Genomic DNA, 16,076 nt, shown 5'->3' on the forward strand with positions numbered 1-16,076 from the left:
TACCATAGCCTTGATGCCCTCTGGGAAGAGGAAGCGGTTGTAGAGTGTGTCCACAGTGTCGTTGGGCTCCACAGCGCATTCCTTCTGCAGCAGGATTGGTCCGGTGTCCAGTCCATCATCAGCCCAGAACACTGTGAATCCAGCTTTCTTATCACCCTCTATTAGGGTCCTGGTGACACACAAACACAGGGAAATAACCCAACCTTGCAGCAGTGCCATAAGATACTTATATATAGGATATACAGAAGACCATAAACCTGACCAAATGGAGCAGAATCAGATAGAGAAAAGATAAAGGCGGATTGCACCTGGAGGTAATGAGACTGAGGCAACCAGACCGTTGATAAGACTGTGAAACAAACGAGCCATCTACCATCAGTTCTCATCAAGCAGTTGGATATATTTAAGATATACAAGATTGACTGAATTCATATTGTGGCAAGTTGTAAGTTAAACTATAGATTCATGATATCTCTGTTGTAATTATATTGTGAGTAGTGAGACTCAAGTTAATTTCCCATTAAGTTTACAGATCCTGCGAATCGCCCCGTGACGGACAACTGAGCTATCCAGGGCTCCTTTCATCAAAGATTGGTACCTGTAGGCTACAATTCAGTTTTCAATGAAATCCAGATTCATTTTGAACTTTGACTACTCTAAATTTAAAATCAACATAGCTATAATACATACATCTAATGGGCAAAAGCAAAGAGATGTTTTGGATTTGAATGAGAACAAGTCAAGCTGTCTCATGATATGTAGCGGGTCTACACAACAGTTCAAGATATGCCTATTCACTTTCTTGCCAAGAGTGAGATGAGAAGCTCAACATTACTCTGTGTCCGTCTGTTACACATGGAGCTATAGCCGACTGAATTGGAAGATTATCTTAGCCTAGCATAAAGACCCAAAGAAGGGCCTTCTATGTTCAGTTCAGCCTTCTATGTTCAGAGTTTAAAAAAAACTACTAGCACCTCTAAAGCTCACTAATGGATATCTTTCTAATCAGTCTGCTCAGTAGAAAAACATTAATGTAAAAAACAGCAGTTCATTAAAAAAAAAAATTTGGACAGAGCAAAGCTAAGCAGGATGGCACGGCGGTGTGGTGGTTAGCACTGTCCCCTCACAGCAAGAGGGTTCCTGGTTCGCATCCTGGCTGGGGCCTTTCTGTGTGGAGTTAATATAAGAGCCTTTATTATCGTTGTATTGGGCGGCACAGCGGTGTGGTGGTTAGCACTGTCGCCTTACAGTTAAAGTGTTCGAGGGGCCCTTCTGTGTGGGTGTGAGTTTGCATCTTCTCCCCGTGTCTGTGTGGCTTTTCTCCAGCTTCCTCCCACAGTCCAAAGACATGCAGGTGTTAGACAGGAGAATGGTATCAATCTCTTCATCTAACTTCATATTAACTTTTATTTCCCAAAGTTTCAAACTATTCCTCCTGACTTGAAATTACTTTTTGGCAGCTGCTAATGTTAGCACTACCAATCAACCAGATTTTCAATAAGAGCAAATGAGGTGACTCCAGTGACACTGAGATAACTAGTGGGATTCTAAAAGTCACTGTATTCAAAGAAAATAAGGTAGAAAATTGTGTTTCTACTATTGAAAACAAACAGGAGCTATTCATTTACACACAGTGATAACAGAAGCAGAGTGATAGTAAGGGTGGGGAGCAGACAGACTAGCAAGAGGGAGAGATAAGAAAATCAGCTTGGAGGTTAGGACCAAACCAAACTGGTTTAAACCTCCTGATAGGAAGGTTTGCTGCTACATCTGTCTATTACTCCATTCTGACCTGGAAAACACACATGACTTAGGGCCGAGGAACTATGCACTTTTAGCCTTTTAGTTGTTCTGAAGTACAGTAGATTAAACAAAAAAAGAAACTAGCTTGTTTTTTTTTTAACCACTAATACTGCTCAAAATAACAGCAAACCTCTGCAGCAGCATGAGAAGAGTCCCTACACAGAAAACAAAGCACCAATGGGCTCCTTCCTTTTGGGGCGCCCTACCACTGTCCATCCATACCATGCCCTGTGCTTTAGGATACTTGTCCCCCCCTACCTCTCCCCCCGTGGCCCAGGCCCGTTTGTACTCACACTACCTGGGCCTTGGCGAATGCTTCTTGCTGCCTATACGTCATCACGCCGTAACACGTCACACTCCTTGATTGACGTCATCGCTATGCGTCGCTTTGTTTATAAAAGCGCTTGGTCTTTTGGCCACATAATGGAAAGCAGCGCAGAAAACATGGCAACGTTTTGGCTTTGTGGTTTTTTTGGACTTATTGTGATGTAGCACTACGCCGTTTAGTCGACAACTTGAGTTGAACGTCCTTCTTTCTATGTCCGAACAGGCGCACATAAAATGACGTCAGACTACCGTAGGCCTCGTGCTCGTACACGTGTGCACGCTTGTGCTTGTATATGTGCAAACGTGCTTTACAAAGCCCACCCCTCCCAAACGGTCCGTGGACGTCAAGCGTACCGCTCCTAGACTCTGTACGGTTGCAGTCACACTGGTCAAAGGAACTAGACTTTAGCCGTGAAACGTGCTTGGGCACGGTACGGATGAACAGTGTGAGTGCGCTCTTGGATTGACTTTGGTAATCCACTTGATTGGACTTTACTATGAGAGGAGCTGGTACAGGGACCAGTAGGTAAGTCTTTAAAACACTTTTTATTAACTCTAGGTTCACTAACTATTTTGAATTTTTGAATTTGAATTTTTTATTTCAGACATACAAAGAATATAAGAATACAAAAGTATACAAAAATAAAATAAGTTTAACAAAGAAGAGTGAAAAAAACAACAACAAAAAACCTGTAACAACAAATATACAATTAATTTTGTCTGAAAAGACTACGTTGTTGGCGCTTGTTTTATGTGTAGGGACATTTTCTCACATTCTAGTTGTTTGCTTGAAATGTTTATGGCTTTTACTTCATTTTAGCCTTTATTTGTTTTTTCCTAATATTTTTGCTGTTTTATTTGACTTCACTTGTGTGGATACAAATATATATATATATATATATATATATATATATATATATATATATATATGTATATATATATATATATATGTGTGTATATATATATATATATGTGTATATATATATATGTGTATATATATATATATATATGTATATATATATATATATATACACACATATATATATATATACACACATATATATATATATATACATATATATATATATATACATACACATGTATATATATATATACATACACATGTATATATATATATACATACACATCTATATATATATATATATATATATATACATACACATGTATATATATATATATATATATATACACACATATATATACATACACATGTATATATATATATATATACACATACACATGTATATATATATATATATATATATATTTGTATTCACATTGTAATCCGATTTTGTGGTCACTCCAACTACAAGTCAACCTAGATTGGTTCCAGAGTAATGATCTAAGCATTACATTGTCAAAGATGCTTCAGCTGTTTCTCAATATTTGGATTGTCTCTGTTGTTTGAAAGTGTGTATATCGCTCTGTGCAGATTTATAGTGTCATTTTAGCCAACACAATAATACATGTTACCGCATGTGTTATGTGGTACTTACAGCTCAAGTATGACAATTTCATTAACCACAGTTGTAAATCTCTTATACAGGCTGTCAGATATCAGTCAATACATAAAGTCTCTAGTTCCTTTTGGCTCACTGCCACTATTCAAGCCCTGCAGGAAGTTTTGAAGTGTTGTCTTTCTCGTTTGTTTATGGCTGCTTCAAAACTTAAATCCCTAACTTGTTTGAGCATACCTCACGTCACCGTTGTCACTCCTTTACGACGGTGAATCAATGCGGGCAGTGAGTCAAAAGCAAAGCAAGAGCAGTGATATCCTTTAACCTGACAGAGGATGTTAACCCCTTCGTTATCTGTCAGTGGAGGTCCGATCAGAGTAGGATTACACATTTATCAGGAATGGGACTCTGCATTTTCACCATTGATGTAACAAACAAAGTTCTGTTTACTCATGATTAGGAGTATTACTGAAAAAAGGTGCAGGATGTTTTCTGTGGCTCTGACGATGTCACCATTGGGTCAGCAGTTCTGTGTGTGTGCTGTGGTGTAGTATATACAGAAATGACTGCCTGCTCTCTACTCAGGACCTGCTCATTGTGTGATGTCAGAAGATGGTCCGACATCACTCACCAGTTGATGGCCGAGGCTCCTCTGTGCAATGGCAGGATGGAGGGGTGGTATATGATGGAGCCGTGCTTCGGGTTATCGATGATGTTCATTGGGATGAACTGAGAGCAGAAGGGCATGACGTTGAGCTCGGCGCCTACCGCCTTGTAGGCATTCACCACCTCTGGGATGGGCTTCCCCTTGACCCGCCACCGTGGAAACTTGAACACCGGTGTCCCGTCCTTCTCTGCCGCCACGGCTGAAAGAGAAAAGGAGAGTTCACCGATACAGTTTAGAAAGCAGAAATGAAGTGCATCTGCGACATTGTGGTTCACGGTTGGAGACATAAAGGTTGAATATGTGGAATCTTTATTAAAAGCTATAATTATTTTTTTAAATAATACACCCAGGGGCCGTTTGAGGGGGATAGAATGATAGTCTGAATTGCTGGTTGCCAGGGTTGTCTGTTGTTGCTATAGAAACAAGGAATCATGTTGAGTTGAGAGCTAGCTAATGGATTCCACAGCACTCACAGAAAGACTTCCAGTTGAAGACTGGCTAACATTAAATACTGTTGTCCAATGAATCGATTAGTCCACATTAGTCTTTCCTGTGTATGAATCATCACTGACATGGAGCAGACTGATCGCTGGACACACTCAGCAACAAACCTGGCAATCCGACTGCTGGAACTATTTTTTGTTGTTGCGACTACAATCCTGAGACACTAGATGCTGGTGTTCCGCTCATTCTCCAGATTCAACCTTTAACCTCAAGTGCACCTGTTTTTAATTGCTTTCCCACCTTCTCAGAGGCTGGATTTTTGAGGCCGAAACCAATATTTGAGAGTTTCCTTACAAATTTGTTATTTAAGAACTGTGACCATACATGCTCTACTTCATACTTCACTTCATTTGGATTTTTATTTTAATATTCAAACTTTCAATCCATTTGTAAGTAAGGACCCCTTGTGAAACTCTGGATGTTAAGAGATCTGCAAGAAATGACAAATGCATGTTAGAGTTACAGTTGGTTTGGGTTAGGATGGGTAGGTCTGGCAGTGAGTTTCGTGAAAGTTTTTGCAAATCTAGGGGTAACGATCTAGAAGCTGACGCTGCTTCCTGGACAGATTGCATCCTACCAAAGAGCGTGTTTTCGACTGTACACTTTTCACCTCAGAGCTGCATCTCCAGGCCACGCGGGGCCTCTAACCACACAGACAATGGAGCCACTATATTGCACTAACACAGGATAAAGGCCTTTGTCTATGAGCACTGTTGAGTCAACATGCATCTACCTCAGCCACAGCACAGGCCTGTGATGGCCCATAGAAGACCCAGGACATTATCACATCCAAGATGTTCTGTCTTTCTCTCCTCACAAACAATTTACTGTTATAGTTTAATGTTGTTTCTCGTCTAATTAATAGTCAAGCTGGTGTTAAAGCCATTCATGCACAAGGAGAATTAAACTCAAAATTGCATGTTAATAAGGTCTATATTTGCCACATATTCTATTTAACAGTAAGCTAAAACCTAGCCAATGAGTGTGTTTCTGGCCTGGTTGTTCAGGACTCTACCCCTACTTCTGCAGGCCTGACAAAGCTGCCTGCCTGTCCTGTGAACTAGAGCCTTGGGTTTGTTGTCGCTGTATGTGCAGAAAGCTCAAGTTGTCACACACACATGTCACCACAAAGCTAATAAAAGGTGTCACAGTGTCAGTGGGTTCATTTAGGTCTGTGGCTGCAGCCTCAAACACGCTCCCAGCAGTGCGGTCACAACCGGCCTGTAATTCCTTCCTTTACCTGGTTGGTCCAACAAGCTGTATTAGCAACTTTGAGCTCAGTGTTTTGATTTGACAGCCTACTGAACCGGCGTCAACAGTTGCAACATGCAGCTGCTCTCAGAGAAAAAGCTTATGGAAGCCACTGTATACTACTGTACTTATTCAGCAGTAAGAGCAGACAGACAACTATAGACTGGCTGAAGAACACAGTGGAACATTAACAGCTAAAGATTCATTTCTTGGCAATATTAGCCTTATGAGGTGATAATATGCTAACATTGCATTAACATTTTGTTCGGCTTCAAATGACCAAAAAAACAGAGTTAGTAGTATACAGCTGTTAAAAAATTATGATATAATTTAAAAAATGTGTTCTTTAATGCACGGGTATTGGATCAGTACTTTGTATCGTCTCAGGTATAGGAATCTGTATTGGGAAGAAAAAATGGTATTGCAAAATCTCTTGCATACAGTACTGTATCAACTCTTAGAATTGTCTTGAATTGTCTTACTGTCTGAAAAAACTGTTTCTTTTTAGAGAAAGTCGTAGGTCTACCTCTCTCAAAGCATTAGGAACTGTTGGCTTCCTGCAGTTGCTTTGGATTGTGTTTTCAAATCTACTAGAAATCACCAGTTTCTTTATAGGAAGACAAATGTTTGTATTTCTGGGTTCTCTGATTATTTACTGCGACTAGAGGTTAAAACTGAACCCAACTGAAGGGGTAAACACTCAAGAAATCAAATAAACCACCTCAAAATGATCCATGTGAATCCTTAGGCACGCGGAAACCCATCTGCAGCTCAATGAAGGACCGGGGCAAAATTAATGTGCACTCACTCACATCAGAAAGATAGAACCAAAAAGGTAAGAGAGAAGGCGGTTAACTCACCCAGGGGGTCGGCCTTGCCATCCTTGTCAGGGACTGTGAACACTCCCACCACCTTGTGACCCTGCTTCCTCAGGTTGCTGTACACCTCCTGGCCGAATAGACTCTGGCCAATTATAGCTAGTTTGAGCTTATTCTGGTAATAATTCTGAAAGGAGAGCACATATTTCTAACATGTTAATACATCAGTATTGCCATGGGTAGAGCAGCAATGCTGGAAATACTCATTTACAGTTTTGTTCATTCAAGCTGCAGCGCTTGGATATCTCTGTGTTTACATAGTAGAAGACAAGTTTCAACGCTTTCTCCTGTCCTCGTTCCATAGATGTTATGCAACTGGCAATGGAAACCCCAGTGCAGAGGCGGGCCTATCAGCAGGCAACTGCACGAGACTGGCTTAACTCGAGGCACTCCAGAAGTATTCTATTGCACAAGAGTAAAGTTGGGGAAGGTGCAATAGACACCTTTAAATAATGCGACCAATAACCTATGAGAAGATTTTAGCCCCATATATGGGTACGGTTCCAAAAACACTGGATCCTACAATAACTATAATGCCATTATAATGCAACATCTCCCTGCCTGGTAAACACCCAGTTCTTTCAAACACCACTCTCCAGGTTTGAAATTCAAGCGTTCTGTTAAAGATGTGTTTTCCCCCAAGTGACATTACTATGACATCATCAGGGATCTCTTCTCAGTCAGAAAACATTAATGCTTTACAGGCTGACAAATAAAATCAGTTGGGTGTACATGAAAAAGGTCATGTCAAACCTCCACTACTGTTATTCATCTACAGAAAACTATTTAATCTAAAGAACCAAAACAAACCAGGCTGGCTGCAAAGACTAAGCCTGGCATAACCAGGCTATTACGCATTTGCGAATTAGTCCGGAACCTTGCATGACATTTTCAGTTTCAAAGGGGCATCATCAATGGTGCACAACAAAAGGCCTCTTATGCAATTAGATAGACCTCCAACCAATCAGAGCGACGAAACATGACCTCCAACCAATCAGAGCAACGAAACATGACCTCCAACCAATCAGAGCAATGAAACATGACCTCCAACCAATCAAAGCGATGAAACATGACCTCCAACCAATCTGAGCGACGAAACTTGACCTCAAACCAACCAGAGCGACGAAACATGACCTTCAACCAATCAAAGCGATGAAACATGACCTCCAACCAACCAGAGCGACGAAACATGACCTCCAACCAATCAGAGCGACAAAACATGACCTCCAACCAATCAGAGCGAACAAAACATGACCTCCAACCAATCAGATTGACGAAACATGACCTCCAACCAATCAGAGCGACGCAACATGACCTCCAACCAATCAGAGCGACGAAACATGACCTCCAACCAATCCAATAGAGATGAACCGATCCGATATCTTCGATATTGACCAATTAGCTGGATCGGATATCGGATGAATGAGGCCAAGCCAGCATTTAATTTACTTCTTTTTTTTTAAATATCATTCACAGCAAGTTAATTTAGCCATTGTTTGTTGGATTTCAGGCAGCTGCTATATTTTATATTACATTTGAAAGTATGTGTGTGCAGTGCACTTTACATGGAAGTGGTATCTATTTATTTTTGCTGCTAATGTGATGCCTTCACTCACATGGACAGGTATACGCTTCATTCATTCAACAGTAGGATTGGATCTGTGTCAGGAATCAGCCGATACGCTCAGCCCAGGTATCGATATCTGATTGGATCAGAAAAATTGGTGCATTGGTGCATCTCTGTTGGCTTCCCCTGAATCTGGCCAGCTGGACATCGGTCTGAATGGGAGAGGGACCAGACATATCTGCCAGTGCTTGACAGATTTGTCTTATTTCCAGGCAAGCTAAGACTACCAGTATTACCCACACTTTATTAATTCAAAACTTTTATTAACACTTGGACCTCGACAGTTACTTTAGTTATTCATCAATAAGTTGGTTTTGTTTAATTCATCAAGTTATTGTATGGGCTATATACAACATATGTCTTCAGATTTCTCATTGTATCTGAAGGGGTCATCCCTATGTTCCCCCGAAAGGGACGTATGTTGTTCCTATGTCGCATAAGTCTTCGCTGATTTAGTTCAGCATTTTATTAGGGTTAGAAGTTACGGTTAGGGTCAGGGTTAGGGGGTAGTGTTAGGGTCTATATAGGCCTATTGGCTGAGGAATCCCTTTCTGTGACAAGAAAAGAGTCTGATGTTCCCCGGTCACATACAAAGCGGACAACATAGGATCCTCGGAACATAGGTACGCTCCCTATCTAGTCCAAAACCCAAAGTTTTTAATTGTAATTTACAGAGATTAAAATCAGCCAATCCACACATTTGAGAATTTGTTTGTCTGATTGATGCTTGAAAATAGCAAGTAATTCCTTCACACCTAATTATGAACTGAGCAATGACTGAACTGAACTGGGTGTAGAGTGGGGTTGGATTCAGGGGGTCCCTTGGATTCAGGGGGGCCCTGGCTGGGAGAGGCATGCAAGGGTCAAAAATCACTCGGTCAAACTGTCAAATGACTGGAAGGTCCGCCCCTGGGCCCCGCTGACAGTCCCCGCCCCTCCCATCTGACCGTGGCAGCACATGTGTTAAGGAAGGCGGTTTCAGGTTTCCCTTGCTTAAATGCATGCTCCTGTGAAATGCACGAGGCACTGCCTTACATTGCACTTCGCAATGTGCTCCGTGATGCATTCAAAGCCGTTAAGTCCCAGCAACCCCCCACAGTAAGGTAAACACACCGGGGAAACAACGGTGCAAAACACCCCACATAATACTGAATGAATGAGTGGATTGTCCGTTTGCAGCGTCCCCTACAGGACCCTGACTGAGCCGCTGACGGTCAGTGCGGAGCTCGTGCTGATGCAACTCCTCCACATATTGTACAGCAGGCTCGTGTACAGCGGGCTCGTGTACAGGGAGAGGGGGGTAGAGGCGAGCGGACAGTAACGTGGCAAACTGGCAGGCGCGCACACACACACACACACAACATCATTTGCTCTGTGTATTGGAGCTATTGTAACCGAGTGACTACTGTAGACTTGGAGTTGAACTGTGACTCATATCCGTCATTAGCCCCGGGGCTCGGATCTCGGTTCAGCCCTCTTCATGTCACCGCCACCTGACATGCGCTCAGAACCGAACCTACCAGAACCACTCGCGTTATTTTTTTGTATGTGTACAACAGAAGTATCAAAGGCACCATTCATTCTGCGGTGGCAACAGCAAAAGCAACGTTACTCACGGACGAGGTGGAGAATCTCCTTAAGACTTGACTCGCCGTCCACAACATAATGGCGGTGTTTTACGTATAAAAATGTAATAAAAAAATTTTAAAAAATAGATCCAAATGCTGCAGAAATTGTGGTTCCGCTGCGGTGCGCCGCTGGTCACTCACACACACACACACACACACACACCTGCCTCTCGGTGACAGTGTGAGTTGACAGTGTGAGTCAGAGGGGAGGCTGTGCTACAGGCTCGGCCACAGCCTGCTTTTTACTCGACAGCAGCACACGGAGGACGTGCTGCTTGGCTCGGTACGTGCGCGGTCACGCGGTGCTTACAACCGCCTCGGCCGCGCGGTCACGCGTGGGAATTTATAAAATGGTTAAAGGTTAAATATGTAGAATCTTTTTTTTAAATGCACCCACGGGGTGTTTTGAGGGCTTCAGAATGAAAATGTTGCTTTTCCATAAAAAAAGTATATTTAGTCTGAATTCAAATTTTAAATAAAATTTGACGGGTTTGACAATAGTCGTTTCTCAGTCTGCGTTCTTGTCTGTACTTGTGTTCTGGTGGACTTGGGAAACGTCATCAGTCGCAGCCCAAGTCCTGTTCGTGTTCAATAGTCTGCATCTCGCCGAGTACGGTCCAAAGCAAAGTGCAAATTAAAGTGAAATTCCGGCACAAAATCATCCCATGCTCTTTTTCGACACTTACATACATCAAATAAGCCATCAAGACAGTTTTTGGTGTAACAACCATTAACGGAAAAATACTAAATAATACAGAGAAATAAACAGTGATTAGCCCGGGCAGTACGGTGAAGGCATTAAAACGTCTTTTTTTAAAACGTCTTTTTTGACCACTAATACTGCTCAAAATAACAGCAAACCTCTGCAGCAGCATGAGAAGAGTCCCTACACAGAAAACAAAGCTCCAACAACGTAGTAAGTGAACCCAGAGTTTATTAAAAGAGTGTTTTAAAGACTTACCTACTGGCCCCTGTACCAGCTCCTCTCACAGTAAAGTCCATTCAAGTGGAATACCAAAGTCAATCCCAAAGGAAGGAGCCCATTGGTGCTTTGTTTTCTGTGTAAGGACTCTGCTCATGCTGCTGCAGAGGTTTGCTGTTATTTTGAGCAGTATTAGTGGTTAAGGAAGACGTTTTAATGCCTTCACCGTACTGCCCAGGGCTAATCATTGTAAGCCACGTCTGGCTGTTAGCAACCTTACCGGATTTCTCCATTAATAGTTGTTACACCAAAAAACACTGTCTTGATGGTTTATTTGATGTATGTAAGTGCCGAAAAAGAGCATGGGATGATTTTGCGCCCGATTTACAAGGTGAAGGATAATTTACAGCTTTCTTACTTTCTGATGATTTTGTGTAAGAAAGGGTTAATCCAACTCTGCTTTTTGACAATGGTCAAGAGATGGGTCAGACACAGGTTGGTCATCTGATAAATTCAAGGAACGGCAAGAGACTTTAAAGTAATTTAATTCCAGTTTTACTAGACTTGCCTTCACAGGTTTCACCTGCTGTACACCTGCCCAGACTCCCACACACAACAAGCTCTGATCAAACACAAATCTGGTACCATCCACACTCAACCGCCCTGCACAGGTTCCTGTGGAGCAAAGGTTCAAACAGTCCACTCACAACCTACAGAGAAAGAGAGGGGGTGTTCATTTTGTTTTAGGGTGGAAACATGCTGGAGGAGAATCAGCCTGCTTTTGTGCTGCATTGTAGTTGAACTGGGAAGTTGGAACGTGTACAATTCTTGTGTAAATGGTATTGGAATAGTATTGAGAGCTGTGCACATGTTACATGTTATTAAACATGAGCAATTGCACTGACAGCATGGAATATGTAAATGTGTTGTCACATAAATGAGATACAGCTTCTGTATCCTGAGGGAAATTGCTGTGCAACAGTTGCAATAAGTGGGAAGAATGCAAAAGTACTGTACAATTCAATTCAATTAAATTTTATTTACAGTGCCAAATCATAACAAAAGTTATCTCAGGACACTTTTCAGAGTAGGTAAAGACCACACTCTATGACTTATTTATGATTTACATAGACCCAACAATTCCTCTGTAGAGTACGGTGGCTACGAAAACCTTCCCTATTACAGGCAGGAAGATGGGACAGACCCAGCTCTGTGGAGGACAGACATCTGTCTGCACCGGTTGGGGAGGAAGAAAAGGAGAGAGAAAGAGAGAAAAGACAGACGGATGGACAGAGAGAGACAAAGACAGACACAGAGACAGACAGAGAGACACTTCCAGAGAAGCAAGCAACCACAAAAGTAACAGTGACTATAGTGATAGCTAAAGCAATGTGAATATGACTCATATTATGGCAGTTAATACAGCAGAACAGCAAGAAACAGGCACATCTTGAGTGACAGAACATGACAATGATAATAGTTATGGTGGCAAACATGAAGTTGAGTTAGTCACATGCATTGATAACACATGAATGATACAGACGGACAGGATAAAAGATCAGAGTATCAGCAACAGGATTATCCCCCGGCAGCTTAAAAATAACAACATAGCCAGGGGCTCGTAAGCCCTAGCTGTAAGCTTTATCAAAAAGGAAAGTTTTAAGTTGACTCTTAAAAATGGGGACAGTGTCTGCCTCCTGAATAACACTTGGGATTTTTTTCCACAGGAGTGGAGCTTGGTAGCTGAAGGCTCTGCCTCCCATTCTACTTTTGGAGACTCTAGGAACGACAAGTAGCCCTGCATTCTCAGAGCGAACGATCAAGTTGGATAATGCGGTACTATGAGCTCTTTAAGATACGACAGAGACTGACTGATAAGAGCTTTGTACGTAAGGAGAAGGATTTTAAATTATATTCTAGATTTTACAGGTAGCCAGTGCAGAGAAGCTAATACAGGAGAAATATGTTCTCTTCTATTTGTTTTAGTTAGTACACGAGCTGCAGCATTTTGGACCAACTGGAGACTCTTAACAGACTTATTGGAGCAGCCTGGTAATAAGGAATTACAATAGTCCAGCCTAGAAGTAACAAATGCATGGACTAGTTTTTCTGCATCTTTCTGAGACACAATGTTCCTAATTTTCGCAATATTACGCAGGTGAAAATATGCATTCCTTGTTGTTAATGTTATGTGAGAATCGAAGAACATATCCTGATCAAATATAACACCCAGATTCCTTACTGTGGTGCTGGAGGACAACACAACATCATCCAGAGTAACAATGTCTTTAGCTATTGAGTTTCGGAGGCCTTTGGGGCCAAGTACAATAACTTCAGTTTTATCTGAGTTTAACATCAGAAAATTGCAGGTCATCCAGCTTTTATTTCTTTAATGCACCTTTGAAGTTTATCTTACTGATCGGTTTCATCTGGTTTGATCGACAAATATAATTGTGTATCATCAGCATAACAATGAAAGTTTATGTAGTGCTACCTAATAATATTTCCTAAGGGAAGCATATATAAGGTGAAAAGAATCGGTCCAAGAACAGAACCCTGTGGAACTCCGCGACTGACTTTAGTGTGCATGGAGGATTTGTCATTAACATGTACAAACTGAGATCTATCTGATAAATACAACTTAAACCAGCTTAATGCAGTTCCTTTAATGCCACTTAGATGCTCCAGTCTCTGTAGCAGGATGCGATGATCAATAGTGTTGAAGGAGCACTAAGATCTAGTAAAACAAGCACAGAGACAAGTCCTTGCAACTTATGTACAATGCAAATAAGGTGCAAAGCCTTTATATGGCTCAAGGAAACTAGCAACCACTAGAAGTGGGAAGTAGAGACACTCATGTCACTGACTGCAACATATGAAAAATGTATTTTACTATTTAGTTTAGTTTTTTTTCCTGCAGTGCCAGATGATACCGAAGCTCTGAATCTCCAGAAAAACTCCCTCTCCTGCATCGTACAGTGAATGAGCACTTATTTACTCAAATTTAACAAAATTCTTACAACAGGTACGAGATACTGAGCAAATGTGGTTGTCTGGCTCTACAGAATAAGGATGGAGTAAAACAACCTGGGTGTTATCCTTCACTGTGAGGGGACTTTTAAATCACATATCAACAAATACAAAGATTGCCTTTTATCATTTAAAAACACTGCAAAAGTTAGACCCTCCCTCTGTGGAAGAAGCCAAGAAGTTGCCCATATCTTTGCATTTCCTTGCCAATTACTGTAACCACATCAAAACATTGCTCTGTCCAAATGCAGCAGCAAGAATTATAACCAAAACCTGATACCGGCAATGTCGAAAAAGTACTTTCACAGTTCTATCCATCTTTCTTACCCATCTTTTTATTATTTCTCCCACAAATTTACTATTGGAGCCTTTTGTTTAGGATGTGTATAGTTTTTAATACCAGTGTTTTTGATTTCTTTCTTTTGGGTAACACTTTAAACTGCATTTCATGTAACGAAAGGTGCTGTATAAATAACACGTATTATTAGGGGCCGAGCAGCAAAGCTGAAGGACCCTATTGTTCTTGTCAGTATTATTATTCCTCCTCTTCTTCTTCCAAAGATATCCATGTTCCCATGCATGGAAATAAGCCAAACTTTGCACGCACGTCCAAACCTGTGCCAAACTACATGAATCTGTTTTGTATACCAATACTCCTGATGGTGGCGCTATGTAAACTCCAGCATTTTGAAAATTCATAACAAATCAATCATACATGCTAAAACGTTGCACCTTACATCGAAGACACTTTCTGATGATTTGGTTTGGCAGCTGTTTTGAAGGCCATCACTATTTTTTTCAAAAACTGCAAAAGCTTCTTAAGTCAATTTCCTCTCACATTTTTCATATATTGAATTCAAACTTTCAAAACTTAATCTCCTGACTGTCCTCCACAATCAAGTTATCCAAACTGATTCAATACATTTTTTATCCTTTATTTACTCAAAAAGTGAATTAAAAAAAATAGTGTTTGAATTGTGTCTTCATCTAAGCTATGGCAGTCGATGGAAAATAGAGCATATTTAAAAATCAGTTAGTCACTTATGGAGCAATCAATCTTTGTGAAAATAAATAAATGACAATTAATATTTTGAAAGTAGTTTAAAATTCCGATTTTAATGCAGTCCTGCCCATTGTCTCCTAAAAGTGTAGTTCCTCCGCAAAGTCACCCCATGGTCATGGGAGACAATTTTTTTTAGTGTAACAACTATTAACGGAGAAATCCGGGAGAGTCGCTTACAGGCGACGTGGCTAACACTGATTAGCTCGGGGCAGTACGGTGAACACAATAAAACATCTTGTTTAACCACTAATACTGCTGAAAATAACAGCAAACCTCTGTGACAGCATGAGAAGAGTCCCTACACAGAAAACAAAGCACCAACAAAGTAGTTAGTGAACCCAGAGTTTATTAAAAGAGTGTTTTAAAGAATTACCTACTGGCCCCTGTACCAGCCCCTCTCATCGTAAAGTCCATAAAAGTGGATTACCAAAGTCAATACAAAAGGAAGGAGCCCAATGGTGCTTTGTTTTCTGTGTAGGGACTCTTCTCATGCTGCTGCAGAAGTTTGCTGTTATTTTCAGCAGTATTAGTGGTTAAAAAAGATGTTTGAATGCCTTCACCGTACTGCCCCGAGCTAATCACTGTTAGCCACGTCCGACTGTTAGCGACTGCTGGATTTCTCCGTTAATAGTTCATACAGGAAAACAAAATTGTCTCAATGGCTTATTTGATGTGTGTAAGTGCTGAAGAAGACCATGGGATGATTTTGTGCCGGAATTACACTTTAAAGTCATTAAGCAAGTTGTGCCATCATTTAGCCAATAGCTCATGGAGATGAGCAATAGCTTGTGGAGTCAATTGTTGTAAGTTCAGGCACATGATGTTACAGGATGATCATCTTATACCTAATCAGGCATTGTGCTCCTTTTTTATAATTGTTGTGTAGTGTATTTGAGCA

The 16,076-nt window shown here is 41.0% G+C and overlaps 1 protein-coding gene across 1 annotated transcript in view; it reads right to left on the reverse strand.

Moving 5' to 3' along the window:
- The window catches only part of aldh1l2 (aldehyde dehydrogenase 1 family, member L2), a 34,178-nt gene extending 23,828 nt beyond the window's left edge, over window positions 1–10,350 (reverse strand). Inside the window, exons 1-4 of the mRNA XM_083935271.1 lie at window positions 10,152–10,350; window positions 6,891–7,035; window positions 4,240–4,474; window positions 4–169 (exon numbers count right to left, since the gene is read on the reverse strand). Of these exons, the coding sequence (XP_083791397.1) occupies window positions 4–169; window positions 4,240–4,474; window positions 6,891–7,035; window positions 10,152–10,199 (594 nt within the window). The 5' untranslated portion in view covers window positions 10,200–10,350. The remainder of the gene's footprint in view (window positions 1–3; window positions 170–4,239; window positions 4,475–6,890; window positions 7,036–10,151) is intronic.
- Between the last annotated feature and the right edge of the window lie 5,726 nt (window positions 10,351–16,076).

This window comes from Echiichthys vipera (genome assembly GCF_963691815.1).
Source record: "Echiichthys vipera genome assembly, chromosome: 20".
NCBI classification, from domain to species: domain Eukaryota; kingdom Metazoa; phylum Chordata; class Actinopteri; order Perciformes; family Trachinidae; genus Echiichthys; species Echiichthys vipera.